At 33.5% G+C, this 14,886-nt stretch overlaps 1 protein-coding gene across 1 annotated transcript in view; it reads right to left on the bottom strand.

Annotated features, from left to right (window-relative positions):
* The window catches only part of CDH7 (cadherin 7), a gene marked incomplete at both ends in the record, with an annotated part of 124,370 nt that overhangs the window by 63,185 nt on the left and 46,299 nt on the right, over positions 1 to 14,886 (bottom strand). Inside the window, 3 exons of the mRNA XM_079717575.1 lie at positions 4,241 to 4,428; positions 6,912 to 7,079; positions 13,607 to 13,726. Of these exons, the coding sequence (XP_079573701.1) occupies positions 4,241 to 4,428; positions 6,912 to 7,079; positions 13,607 to 13,726 (476 nt within the window). The remainder of the gene's footprint in view (positions 1 to 4,240; positions 4,429 to 6,911; positions 7,080 to 13,606; positions 13,727 to 14,886) is intronic.

The following is a 14,886-nucleotide window of genomic DNA, read 5'->3' as shown; positions in this document are numbered from 1 at the left end:
CTACAGAGACTTAGATATTTGCCCAAATCTTTGGGACCACAGCTAAATTTATGAAAAAAAAAAAAACCCATGGTATTACATTTTTACTAGACCAGCTCCCAACATTGAAGGGAAACACATGCGTGAACACACACCCTTCCTTGATCAAGAAAAACAAATTGTGGTACAGACAATTTTACTTCCCCTGTTTAATTATTTGGTTTAAAGAAGGAAGAATGGGAGCAACACTCCAGTCTTAAAAGATGAGCAACAGGGCTTCCCTGGTGGCGCAGTGGTTGAGAGTCCGCCTGCCGATGCAGGGGACACGGGTTCATGCCCAGGTCCGGAAAGATCCCACGTGCCGCGGAGTGGCTGGGCCCGTGAGCCATGGGCACTGAGCCTGCATGTACGGAGCCTGTGCTCCGCAATGGGAGAGGCCACAACAGTAAGAGGCCCGCGTACCACAAAAAAAAAAAAAAAAAATGATGAGCAACAGTAAGTGGGCACAGGAGCAGAGCATAAGTGAGTCCTCCAGGAGGGAACGTTTGAAGACCGAGAAGAAAATTTATGTTGCTTCTAGGAGTTAAAAGTGGCTTAGTGTCTACTCTAGATCTTTGAATAAAACTAGGAATAGTGGGATATGTATCTGGTAAATATGTCTAAATAATTCTAGGGGTCCAAAAATAGCTCTTAGATGTCCATGTAAGGAGTTGGAATATGAGCCTTATTTGAGGTTTTCAAATGGGAGAAGCCCTGGATTAATACAAAACTAATACTAAGGTACAGTGCTAGGTGTAGTCACTGCACATAAAATGTGAATTCCATTTTTGAATAAATTAATAAAAAACTTCTCAAAAATTAAAAAGTAACAGTACTTTTTCATCTAAAAACTAGATTAACCTCTAATACCATAAGCAAGTTTTTCAAGTGAAAAAAATTCACTGATCACTAAAGCTTGAACTGCAAAGTAAATATTGGGGTGGCCAAAAAGTTCACTTGGGTTTTTCCGTGAGATTTTACAGAAAAACCCAAACAAACTTTTTGGCCAACCCAATATATCATTTCCATTATTTTTAATTAACTCTTCGAGAAGCCACTTTTTATGTTTGTTTATTTTAATATCAGTAAGAACTCTGTGTTGGGTTGGTTAGGCATTGGAATATATGAGCAGAAAATGCAAAACTATAATTTTTAAAAAGGAGTTTGTGGGTGGAGGGAGCTTTGGAAATAAAAATTAGGCTGATGTATACCACGTAATTACCTCGATATCTATTATTTATGCAGAACTGTGTGGAGAAAGAGGGTAGGAGGAAAGTGTGAAGCAACATTTGCTAACACTAAAGATTTTCAGCGTGAAGAAAACTAAGAGGTGTTATTTCCACTTATTTCTATGTAGATATTATCCGACTTGGTTCTATGCTTTATAGAGTTCAAAGTGAACAAGATTCTCTTCATTAAATATTAAATATTTTACTGGTTATTTATGCCACAACAGTAAAATTGTAAAATTTTCCACCGTCATTGTCTCTCAAGATTTTCCTGTACACTGAGTGTGCTTAATTATCCAAAGGCAATCACTGACATTATATAAGAAAACAGAGGAGGAGAAACAATAAAAATTAGACAGTATTCATCTATTAGAAGCCACTGGAGAAAATAAAACTTATTTTCCGTTGTCAATAATTTAAACAGAAAATAACACAATTTTGATCTCATATTTAGCATAAGAAATTATTGAAACATTTAGCTAACTTCCCATATAATGATAGATTGATAAATTTTTAATTACCAATTATTGGGCATTTATTAGGTACAAAACATCACTCACTTGGCTGTGCATGGGTAGAAATCTCTAGTATCAAAAATTTTTTTAATCCATTAATCTAAATGCTTATGGGATTTGGAATGTTCTTGAATCTTAATTCATTAGACAGAGGACAACAATGTCTTTTTCAATACCTGAGAAAGCTTCAACAACACACTAAATTTCAGTCTAGTGACTGACCTCTCTGTGACACATTTCTGCATTTGGACAAGAGTTTTCATCAACTAAAAGTAGATCATACAGTGCTGTTAATGAAATATATTTTGGTTTGGTCATTGAATAATATTCTTATGAATCTAATAACATTGTAATTATAATAACGAATGCATATTATATATTGAAAAACAGTGAAGATCCAGAAACAATTACTGTTATCATTTTAACATTTTCCTGCAATTTTTATTCTACATAAATGAAAATTTGAAACAAAGGGTCTGTAAAATTTTGGATACTGCTTTTTTTATGTAATATTTTATACAATCATTTCCCATATTAGTTAATATGCTAAGACAATGTCACCACATCATTTTGATGATGTACAAGATTCTACAATTTGGAAATATCAAAAATTAACCATTTTTTTCTTTTGTTGGACATTCTATAATGATTCCATATGTTCACTGTACTTAATAATACCTTCATGAGATTTGAGAATTAAGAAGCCTTTAAATTACTCAAGATAAGTCCTAGCAGATATTAATCACTACCTAGAACAGTAGTAGTAATTATTTATGTGACTTTTATATCATTGTAAGTTATCATTAATTTTTACCTCATAGTTTTTTTAATGAGTTTTATGCTGTGAGATTAAATGCATTTATCCAGTTTTCTTAGAGCTTTTTTTAAAAACAATTCTCTAAAACTTCTAGAAATAATATCAAGGAATTGAGTATAAAATTTTTCTATTACTGAATCAAATATCTCATATCAAATACATATATATTTGTATTTATATATTTCTTCAATGATTTATGCTCTCATTATAATATATGAAATATACGTATGTGTTCAATAAAATAATTTCAATATATATTTAAAACTTCTGGAATATGAGCAGATTGATTTCAGATGAATCTCTGAAATCTTTGAGCAGCCTTGCACCTTAGTGCATTCCCTTTATTTTAGACAACAAAACAAAACATTTTACCAAGAGTTGGCCTAGCCTACTTTTTAAAACTTTTTTAGACAGATTGTCACCAGCTGAGCTAAAACAGCAGCTGTCCACTGGAAATAATTGCAGAAATGTTTTGCCCATTGACCTGAAATCGAACATATGTCTTCCTATAACAACTAAAATATAACTTTCTTTATTGATGTGTTAATTATTGAGGAGTGTTAATTACAGAGTTATACACCTGGATTGTTACACTGGCATAAAATCCCAGTATCTTGAGTGTGGGCATTTTCATATATGTTTTAATTTTTAGTATTCCAAACATTTGAGAAAATAAGACTATATTCTGGAACAATTCCATTTTTTTTTTTTTAACATTTGTCAAGGATCACATCTGTACAGATCAAAGGGAGTTAACAGCTCATTTTCCCTCATATCTAATCAGTGTTGGGAGCTAATTTGGCAAATAGTCTTTATTTTGGATTATAAAGATTTTTTAAAATCTCTTTTGCACTTATTTTTTAAGGGATTATGATAGGCTTCACAACTTTCCATGCTCTGTTTATATAAATTTTTCAAATACTTCAGTTAATATAAATATTAAAAAGGAATGGCTGATAATGTAGCTAGTCTACAACATTTCAGTTTCTATTCAAGTTTACGTATATTATTTTCATGTATGTGGAGTGCTTGTCTAGTTGCTTACAAGGACTTTTGGATGATTTTAGGGTTTCATTACTAAAATAGTCAACAAAGAAGAATATTCGGGGGGGCTGAATTGGGAGATTGGGATTGACATATATACACTCCATGTATAAAACAGATAACTAATGAGAACCTATTGTATAGCACAGGGAACTCAACTCTGCTCTGTGGTGACCTAAATGGGAAGGAAATCCAAAAAAGAGGGGATATATGTATACATACAGCTGACTCACTTTGCTGTACAGCAGAAACTAACACAACATTGTAAAGCAACTATACTCCAATAAAAATTAATTTAAAAAAAAAGAATATTCATCTCGCCAAGCAGGTCATTTAAAACAGCACATCTGCCAGTATGCTTTTCTGTTACAGAGCTTAGATAAGAGCTGTGGGTTTGCTCAGAGAATAGAACTGATAGAGTGTAATTACACGTTACTCAATTTTCTCTACAATCCTGACACGTAAAAATAAATGCACAGCATTTTTTCCTAAAATTAAAATAACAATGGTCTCATAAAGCCATTCAATGTGTCTAACACATTCTTCCATCAGAGCAGACAAGTTTTCTCAATAATCTCTATGATATTACCTTCACAGGAAACAAAAATAAATATTACCTTCTGTATAGTAATGATTCCTTCCTGTGAATCTTTGTCAACAGAAATCTTGAAAATCCCAAATCCATCACCATCCACAATTTTGTATTCCATTTCAGCATTAGCTCCTATATCCGCATCAGCAGCTTTAATTCTGGCCACAACGGAAGCCACCGGCAATGATTCTGGGACGTTATACTGGTACGACCCTGTGAAATTAAAAACAAGAAATGAACAAAACCTTACACCAAACTAACCAATAAAAATTTAATTATTTGGCTATTTTGCACCATCTTTGCTTAATTTGTTTTTATTTTTTGATAAAGAAGATAACAAAGCAATGAGACAAATGACAAATTTCATGCAGCCTCAAGAAATTTCATGGAAATAATTAGATAATAATCAATAAGTAAGAGCAGAAACAGATGGCCTGGGGAAAGGCATGAGGAGATCCTCCATTCCGGTATTTCTAGTGCTGAGAAATATGCTACTTTTAATAGTAAAGATAAATTTCAAATAATTATAAATAGACTTAACATTGAGTATTAACTATAAAGAATTAAAATGCAATTAATATAAATATTGAATATTAAAAAATTAAAATAGTATAGCTTAGGCCTCAAATGGGCAAAAACCAAGCCTAAATAGTTCTGATTACTCAATGTTGGAATTTCCATAATAGTATCTTCTGCTGCAAAAGTTTCAGAAAACTGGACAAGGAAGCTGATGCAAGTCAATATTAGTCTTCTTTTAGCTCATAAATTTACCGAGGATAAGAATTATTCGTGTGAGTTGGATGTAGAACTGATTTGGGGCACAATGGTACAAGAGCAGAGGCAATGTTATTTGAACAGGAGGAAAGAGAAGCAAAAGAAAAATAGTAACTTTTTTAAACTTTCTTTTGTAAAAACTCTTCACCATCCCTCAACTCCCCCCTACCCCCCACCTCAAAAAATAAATAAATAAATAAAAATTTTAAGAAGCCAGTTTGGGAGGCAGATGAAGTACGTCAACCATCCCTTTGAAACTAGGAAACACCCTTTCACCGTTTTCCTCTAATCATCTACTTTTTCCTGCTTCCTCCACCCTTTTCCATTTCCTTCTGGCTGCTAACAGTGGTGCATTTGCACTTTCTTATGAAGAGAAAAGAAAGGATTTTCTTTGAAACAGAGAAAGGAAAATGTATCCATATGAAGGGACCACATTCTAGGCTAAGAATGACTGCTTTTGCAATTTTCTACATTTTATAAGTTGTTACTGATTTTAAAAAATGATTACAACACCTACTTACTATTTTTGAGCAACCCTTTCACATATCTACAAGTGTCCTTAGGAAAATCCAAAAATTTCAAGGTTAGAATAGTAACTAAATGGTAGAGAAAAATCCCAGCCAAAATGAAAAACCTAATGACATATTTTTGACTTCCTTCACTTTAATAAGTAGGGGAGTATCTAGTAAGCTAGAAAATCCATGCTCTATCCTATCAAATCATGACAACTGAAACCACAAAAATTCTAAGTGCCAATTCTTATCACTGTAGTTAAAGAGAAACAGCTAATTCTATTATCAGCCAAATATAATCGCATTAATTGTTTTGTTTTGTTTATTCTTCAATCCTCCTCTCCTCCCCATTGTAAGCCATCAAGGACACAATTAAAGAAAGGTTCTTTTTTTTTTAATGTTAAAGTTAGTGTAATTTTCTTTATTTTGCCAGGAGGTATTGAAATGTCTGCTGTACAATATTAAAAATATGTAAAATAAAAATAAAACAGCTAAAGAAGCAGTATTTGAAGGAAAACATGGTCGCACTCATATTTGCAGAGTAAGTGTCCTTGTTTAACATTATTAGCTTTAAGATCTATTCATAAGGGAGCTCAGTTCCCTATTTCTATCAGACAAGCATTTAAAAACACTGTAGTTTGTATGATTTCCTTATTTTCTTGAGTATTCTAAAGAAATACCACACACATTTACAAAAAAGCAGAAAAAAGGCAACTAAAAGAGAGTGAGATGAAATGCTTTTTTACAATCAGGACAGCTCTACCTAAGGAAATTATTTTTTTCCTCTTACTTGTTTAAAACAAAAGCCACTTTGGTCAAAGAAACTAAATTGAGGGCATGCGGTTTTCTGGTTCTTTGGACTGATTTCTTTTGAAATGCTGAGCGTTTGTATAAAAAAGATGTGGTAGGTAGCAGAAGGAATGTTCAAGGTACATGAACTGGTTAAAAAAAAGTATGGAATGAAAAGTGAAGTTCAGGACTCTTTTATTTTTATCTTTAAAAATAAAGCGATATTTTTAGCGTAGAGAATTCACGAAGCATATTTGAATGTTACTAATTGGCAACAACCTCATAACTTACAGAATGTAAAGAGTAGCATGTCTTTGAATAAAAAGATTAATGCATAAACAAACTTCATAACTGTCTAGTATTCAAAGTGTGAACAAAAGAAAAAGCATATTATATTTAAGATAGAAGTAATACAAAGATATAATTACTTCTATTTATTTTCATTACCCTTATTATTCCATATTACTGAATTAAAAATCATGCCTCTGATAAAACTGGGGGAGAATGTAGTTAAGATAATTATTTGTTTGAGAAGTATTTGGAAAAACTCCTTTTTAAAGACATTTTTATAATCCGGCAAGGAAAACTAATGTGCTTGCAACGTGCAACAGAACAGCTTACTTCGAGGAAAGCGAGGTGGGTTGTCGTTGACATCAGTTAGGGTCACGGTGACTGACGTGGTTCCAGAGAGTCCTCCGTTTTGACCAACCATATCCTTTGCCTGAATAACAAGCAAATACTGGTCTTTAGCCTCTCTATCCATGTTTGGAAGGGCGGTCTTGATGACTCCTGTAAAATTTCAAATCCCAGTAAAATGCATCATGAATCACTGCATTTATACTAGCGAAGAACACTGATATAGGTAGAAAATAGCTCGAGTTGTGGCCTTTTGCTTTGTTTTTTTCCTTTTAATAATTGCAATGCATATTAAAGGCCAAAGGGATATAATAATTATATACAATAACACAAACACAGAAAACGCTGTAATGTGGAAGAGCAGAGAGAGAGGATTATCTTTAGATTTTATGGAAATGTATGGTTCAGGAAATACCAACTTACAATAAATAAAATATACTCCTCTAGAAGAATGGGCAGTGGCCTGTACAAGTATATGACAATGAACCTCTCTTTTTCTCTTTCACCCTCTCCAACAACTTAATTCCCAGTGATGTGAAATCACCACAAACCTTTCAGCTATGGTCCCTAACTCTCTTCCAGCTACTACCTCTTTTCCAGCAAAATAACTATTCCATAAGTAAAAGGAATGAGAGTTATTTATGTTTAATAAACAAAACACCATTCCAAACTATGCTGCTGGATGACTTTATGCTGTATCTAAAGGTCTGAGAAAAAGGACTATAGATGAGAATGACTGTGTTAATGGAAATCAAGACACTAAAACTATTGATGTGTTGTATTGTTTCTTTTGAACCAACTGCATTTAATATGGATACCCTTTAAGACTTCAGAGGTATGAAAAATTGATTTCTGAACTTCATGTTGCTTGGTAAGAAAGCTTGACTCAATCATTGCTGCGCTAAATTAGTGGTTTTATATTAATAACTATATAATTATTACATAAATAGATTAGGTAATAGTATCTTTATGGGATAGAATTTAGTTTATGCTATATGTAAATATATAAAAATGACATTATATATTTAATATAATATACTTAGTATATGGACAGAGATTATGTCAAATGAAGACCTATGTATCCAATATTGCAGATCTCGAAACTAGCAATATGAGGCCATCTTTGCTAATTAGATACCAGAAGGAGTCTAGAATCCTACTTAATCATTTCTTGTACTTCCATCATTTCCAATGAAGACGTCTTACCTACCTACCTGGAACCCTTCTATCGACTTCGTTTGAAACATGTCTAATCATTTTATTAAACAGATTCTAACTTTTAGAGTTTAAGTCAGAATTTACATCCCCAATGACTCAGATGTGAGGAACAGGAACTCTGGTTTCATGGACTTCTCAGGGGCAAAACTGGGCTGTTTGATAAAGGATAATTCTTTGGGAGAACATAATTGTAAACAAGTTGGGATAAATGTTTTTTTCCCTCATGTTCAGCATAAAAATGTTTTTATATCCTCCAAATTTACAAAATGTTCTTTAAAAGCTGCCAATTTAAATTGTTTAAATGCTGATTCTTCAATGGACACATGTAAAATGGTCTGTGTGTGTTATATTTCAGCCCAAGTATAAGTTACAAGCCTACATTATACTATATCAGGCCTGCCCTATTCTTCACAATATTCTACAGTTCCGTAAATATTCTAGGAGTGGGGAAGAGATGAGAAAATCTTTCAATAGTATAAGAATAACTTAAACAATATGTTACTGGTTCTCAAGATTCCAAGCTGAGTAACACTCACACCATCTTAAGCAACCTTATTGTTATTTAGTTCTAAGCAGTAGCTATCAAATACATACACATATATATATACACACACACACCCCAACAACATATCAGTATCTTAAGCATTTAAATTATACTTCTCTGAGTAGGCCATTTGTTGTTATTGCTGTTGTTTTAACAATCACTTATTCTAATACACTATACTGGACACTGTTGCTACAAGCAGAGCAATACAAGGTCTCTCTAAGTAACCCCTTCACTGAACTCTTTCAGTTATCTACACACTGGTTATAGTTAATCTCTGAAACATCACAATGACAATCAAAAGAAACATAGTCATATACCCATTTGGTTCACTGATAACTGTCTGAGACATAAATATTCTTCTTAGAGCCATAATGATTCTATGAACATTTCATGTCTGTTCTTCAATACTTCCCTTAACTCTAATATATAAGGCATTGAGTACTGACCTCAGTAAGACATGCTGTTACCAAGCATAACAATCTTTAAGAGTTCTGGGACTTACATCTCTCTTTCTTTCTTTCTTTCTTTCTTTCTTTCTCTCTCTCTCTCTCTCTCTCTCTCTCTCTCTCTCTCTCCCCCTCCCTCCCCCTCTACCCCCCACCTTCCTTTTTTTCTTTGATGTTAATCATCTTTACTTGTAATACTTTTTTATACATTGAGCGTTGACAATCTTGAATATTTGACTAATGGTGCATTTCATATAGATCAAATATTAGTGAAGTTCTAGCAAAATTTCTTACTCATTCATTTTTAATTTTTAATTTCTATTCATCTCTCATTTTCCTTCCAAAATCAACATGTGTAAGTGAGTTTGTACCCTTGCACATGTATTATGATGGAGAGAGGTCCATAACATGTCAACTAATCAGCAAAGAAAACACAGCCGCCTCATCTTCTCATGGTTTTGCTCAGCAGCGTTATTTGAAAGAAAACATAGAATTATCGGGGGACAAATGTGGTAGTGAAAGTTACTCACTTATTTTTCACACGTCTAATTGTCTCTTTACAAGTGATCCTAAATATAACACTCCTCCAAAGCAAAAATCATCACAAAGTTTGCAAAGAAATGCAGGTGGCAAAGGTAATTTCCAAATACCTCAATTATTAAACATATTTTTTACAAGAATGAAATAACTGGGAGAGAAGTGAATTTAAATAAGAACATTCAAACATAATAGATTTCTAGTTCTATGGCTTTTGCTAGCTTTTTACTTTTGAGTATCAACTGTCTACATTTGGAAAAGAATTCTCATACGTTAGATTTGATCTGCATTTTGCTGTATATTATATAGACACACACACACACAGCAAACGTCTCTGAAGTGGTAAAGGCCAGTCTTGTCTAATCATAACCTTACAGTTCTGTGAGGTTTTCATGGGAGATGATAATATTTAATTTTAATAGTCAATAATTCTAAGCCACTTATGATGAGAAGAATATATCCTGTAACTCTTTAGAAAAGAGACTGGCTCAGATTTTAGGCTTTCTGAATAATCATTTTTCTATAGATGTATATCTGACCAGTAACCCAGAACTTTTTATTTATTTATAATCCATGTCCACAAAAAAGTATTGTGTATGAAATATAAATTTATCACTAGTATTCTGCAAAAACTGTCTAGTTTTTGGTCTGGGAATAAATTTTCAGATGATTTTCTAACCTCCTACCTGCCATCAATGTTTTGTTTTGCTTTTTAAAGCATATTCTGTTATCATGGAATCTCCTTAAGACTTCAGATGTGTACATTTCTGAAGTCCATTCTGAAACTCTGGATTAGACCCAGGAGTCTAGGCAACCACATCAGTCAGGTAACACAGGGCTGGGCTATTCATGCTGTCAGGTTCGAGATCCATTAGATGTACAGGTGAATCTCTTCCAATAAGTTTGTATTCTTTTCTAAATTTTCTGTCTAAGACTTGTATTATTTGGTTTCTCTACCTCTAAGTGAAGCATATAACAGAACCATAAAAACATGGAGAAGAGCCAAAAATAGTAGAGATGAAAGCTTCTGGATCATCAAAGGATTACAGAGCTGGCATCAAATAAAGAGTCGCTGAGGAAGGGACTGTCGTTACATCCCCTCACTCTTGTGAGAGGATGTCCTGAGGAAGCCCTGACAGGAGTGAGGGTCCTCTACACCATGAGCCATGCCACAGGATGGAACGTGCATGAAGGGTGTATTAGGGACGAGGGCTTTGTTACAACTGTATTACTTACCTAAAGCTAGGATGTAACAAGTATGCATGTAATCTCTAACGCAGGCACCATAGAGTCACACCTCTATGTCTAAGAAAGAACTCCTAAATGACAAGTGATATTTGACATTCCAACCATGTTTCAAGGCCAACCTCATGGCCTTGTGGTCTGTGCAGTCACACACTGTCCCCGTGTTTGGTTTCTGCTCTGCTGATGACATCTGAAATCCTACTAATTTTAGACCAAGAAGCCTGCATTTTCATTTCAAATAGCAAATTATGTAGCTGGTCCTGCCATATATGAAATAGATTGAAAAACTGGATCTATTTGCTTGTAGGTTACGGACTAGATAAACACATTAGAATAATTCTCCATCTCCCTGTGAATTTGGGGACATTATGAAGATAGGTGATGAGAATCTTTGCAGTCCTTTTAATGCTACATTATCTTGTTTCTAGTGCCATTCTCTTTGATGGCTGAATTGTCAACATTGTTTTTTGTAGCTACTCACATCCTCGCTTTGTGGACTGAGAGATTAACGTAGAAAATACACTTACCCTCTGGTCATGTGGCCTGTAAGTGTGCCACAGATGGAATACATGCTCAGAGATTTTAGCCAGGCTAAGTTAATGATATGTGATTAACAAATAGTAATGGTTATTACTAATATTACTTCTTTTAAAAAAAGAAATTAGAAGTTAAACTTTCAGAGATGTATTTAACAGTGATTTCCTAGGCCTGTTTTATATAATCTTGATTTAACATATTTTCAGCATTTTTCCTGTCAAAAGTTTTACATTCTTCTCAAAAGGCCTTAGATTTGGAGATGTGGGAAATAATGTTATTTCTTACATAGATAAGAATCATACACCAACAAAGGAAGACTACCTCAAATTGTCTACACAGCTTTTCATGTTTGTAAGGCCTGAAAATTCTCCATCCATTTTTGTCAGAAAAATAGAATTCCATTTTTTTTTGCCGGGGGGGGATGCATTCTCTCTATTATGATAGCAGAGAGGACACAACAATTCCTAGAATACCTCTGCACGAATGATTATAAGAAAGAGAAGTCCCAATGATTACCATGATTACAGCATTAAAAACTGTTAACCAAAACAAAATTAAATGAAACTTTACCTCCTGTAATACACGGTCCTTGAGATTGAAAATTAAAATTAAGTTTGAAGTACTAATCATGTGATGCCATGACACAGACTATTGTCCAGTTGCTCAATAGGTGAGGTCTTACCTACACAGGGCCTATGAAACACCTATTATCTTACAGCAAAGCTAAAATCACAAGCCAATCATTAGTAGCAGCAAAATATTTAACGCTTTGGATTAGTACATGCTATTTTTGAACAGGTTATATAATGCAGGAGGTGTACAATTTGTGAGCAAATTGTCAGAAACTTGTCAATGTCTTTCTAGGCTGCAAAGAGTAGATATAGAAGGGAATGGGTGGGTGTCTGAATTTAGGTTGTCAGATCTATCATTAAATCAACCACAAGCACAACTTCTACATTCCCAGGATTCAGATCATAAACCAGATACTTTCATTTACTTCTCCTTCAATACTCGCTGAATCAGAACTATTTCTCCTCTATCAGACTTTCTAGGCAGCTTCCAGACTTTATCACAACATTGGTAAAAAAATATGCCACGGCCTCTATGAAAATTCTAATGAATGATGAGCTCACAGCGAATTTACTGGTCTGTTTTTGCACAACTGTCATTCTCAAAAGACACTTAAAATGTTTATCCCCCACAGTGATTTGAGAATGATTTGATGTTGCCATTTTTTATAATATGAAAAACAGGGTAAGTGGCATTAAAATATTCATTTAGGATCATAAATACTATCAAATTTTCAAAATCACGAACTTGCTATTTGAGGAAGAATTATTCTCCATGATAAAGGCAAAATTATTAAAATATAGAGAAATTTTGGATTTTCACAGTGATGAAGAAAATCGATGGCTCACACCCACCCATCTTCGCACCTGCCCACACTTCCCTATACCCAGAGCCAGAGGAGCAGAATAGATAAAATATTATTTTATAACCAAGAAAATAGTGCTCCAAATTATAGTTTTAATGGTATATAAACTATTTCATCTTCAGAGCAAAACAGAATATCTAGCCAAACAACCACATATTGTATCCAGGCAGTTTTGCAATTCATAATTTTTTTTTCTGAAATTAAAAGTCATTTAATTTAGTTTTTGATTTAGCAGATCATCATCCTAATTGTTATGTTTCAACTAATTCCCCTTAGAAAGACCAGCCCCTCGAAGGGCAAGCTGAACCTCGTACATATTCTACTGCACGGCAAGGAGATTTTGCTTAAGATTTAAATTTTACTGTGTGTAATTCCTATGTGAATTAATTAAAGAAACAAAGCAAAAAAGAATTGAGATGAATGATGAACATTTCCTTATATAGTCAAGAGGTAACAGCTGAAATAATTTTCAATATCTAATATTTTGTTTAATTTTGGTAGGAATACTGACAAATGTAATAAAATATTCTTAAAATGTGCTAATGTCTCTATAAACAATATGCTGTTTATTGCCATGGTACACATATTGAGAGAACCACAGTAAAAATAGTGTCTGTTATCAACTCCAACTATATTGAATAAAAATAACTATTATTAATTCTATGCCAAGATATAAATGATGACTTTACAAAGAGGGTTGCATGTCAGTTTTTACCTGTCTTTGGCTCCACTGAGAAGTATGGCTGTCCTTGCAGGATACTGTAGACCACTCGGGCGCTGTTGCCATATGTAGGATCATCAGCATCCGTTGCTGTCACTTGTACCACTGAGGTCCCTACGTGCCAATCCCAAAACCAATGAATTAAAAACTCCCAAATGCCACAAAACGGAAGAACTCACAAAACGCTAAAGATTCTACACTAGATTTGTTTTTCATTTTTAATTTTTCTTATTCTAAGGTACACGAAAAATTGATATCATATATTTTTTTTGCCTAAGACAAACCCCAAAAGATGATAAATGATCATTCATCCTTCAGAAATATTTAAGGGACATGAAAATATATTGGCAAAAAAATAAGACTGATGATGCAAGTTAGGCAGGGATATATATTCAGAAGTGGATGGGACTCAAATTTTAGGCATCTCATCCATCAGGGTTGGGTAATAAATTTTTATCAAGAGCAATCTCTATAAGTCTCAATCACTGTCTAGAAGGCAGCATGACAAATACCAACATCGTGACACTGAGGTAACCTCACTGCTATAGCAAAGTAAAGCCAGACGGAAACTGAAACTTCATTAACTGCATAAAGAATATTCAGTTGATACATTTAACTGGATATTAAGTGGCTACTCTGTCTCTTCCTGTAGTAGTTTTATTTTTCATTTGGTTTCACTAATTGATTTAAAAACAAAAGCATGAAATGAAAGTTTAAACCAAACCCTCCCAAAGCAGAAAAAGCATGGCAACTTGAAAAATCACAACATTGGTTGTTTTTCTACATTTCATATGATAGAATGTCATATTGCTTCTTCCTTTTACTATGCATTCACTTATTCCATATGGAAAGCATTTAGTGTGATCTGTTCTTTTTATTTCCATTTGGAATATCATAAAAATATTAGCTACTCACATTTGCTTAGTTTAAATATTTAAGCACATGCTATTTTATCATTTATGTCCTAGCTGATGGGGATGGGACAAATCCCTTTCTGTATTCTTTTAAGGTTCAAGCTGGTTTCTAATAAATTCTTGAAGATATGGCATTTTTAGTCTAACATCTCTTTTAGATATATTACTATGTAGATCTCCCTCTCTAAACGCCTTAAATAAGTTACCAATGCCCATCTTATTATAAGTCTATTCTCTTTTCCAGATTACGATTTCTCTTACCAATTCTATTTTCTTTCAGATTGGGTGGAAAATTTGAATATGTATGTGTGTGTTGTGCATACACACACACACACACACACATTTTGTAAATTCTGAAGT

This window comes from Hyperoodon ampullatus, assembly GCF_949752795.1.
Source record: "Hyperoodon ampullatus genome assembly, chromosome: 13".
In the NCBI taxonomy this organism is placed as follows: Eukaryota; Metazoa; Chordata; class Mammalia; order Artiodactyla; family Ziphiidae; genus Hyperoodon; species Hyperoodon ampullatus.
The sequence above is the reverse complement of the archived record's forward strand: the minus strand, read 5'-3'. Positions and strand labels throughout refer to the sequence as shown.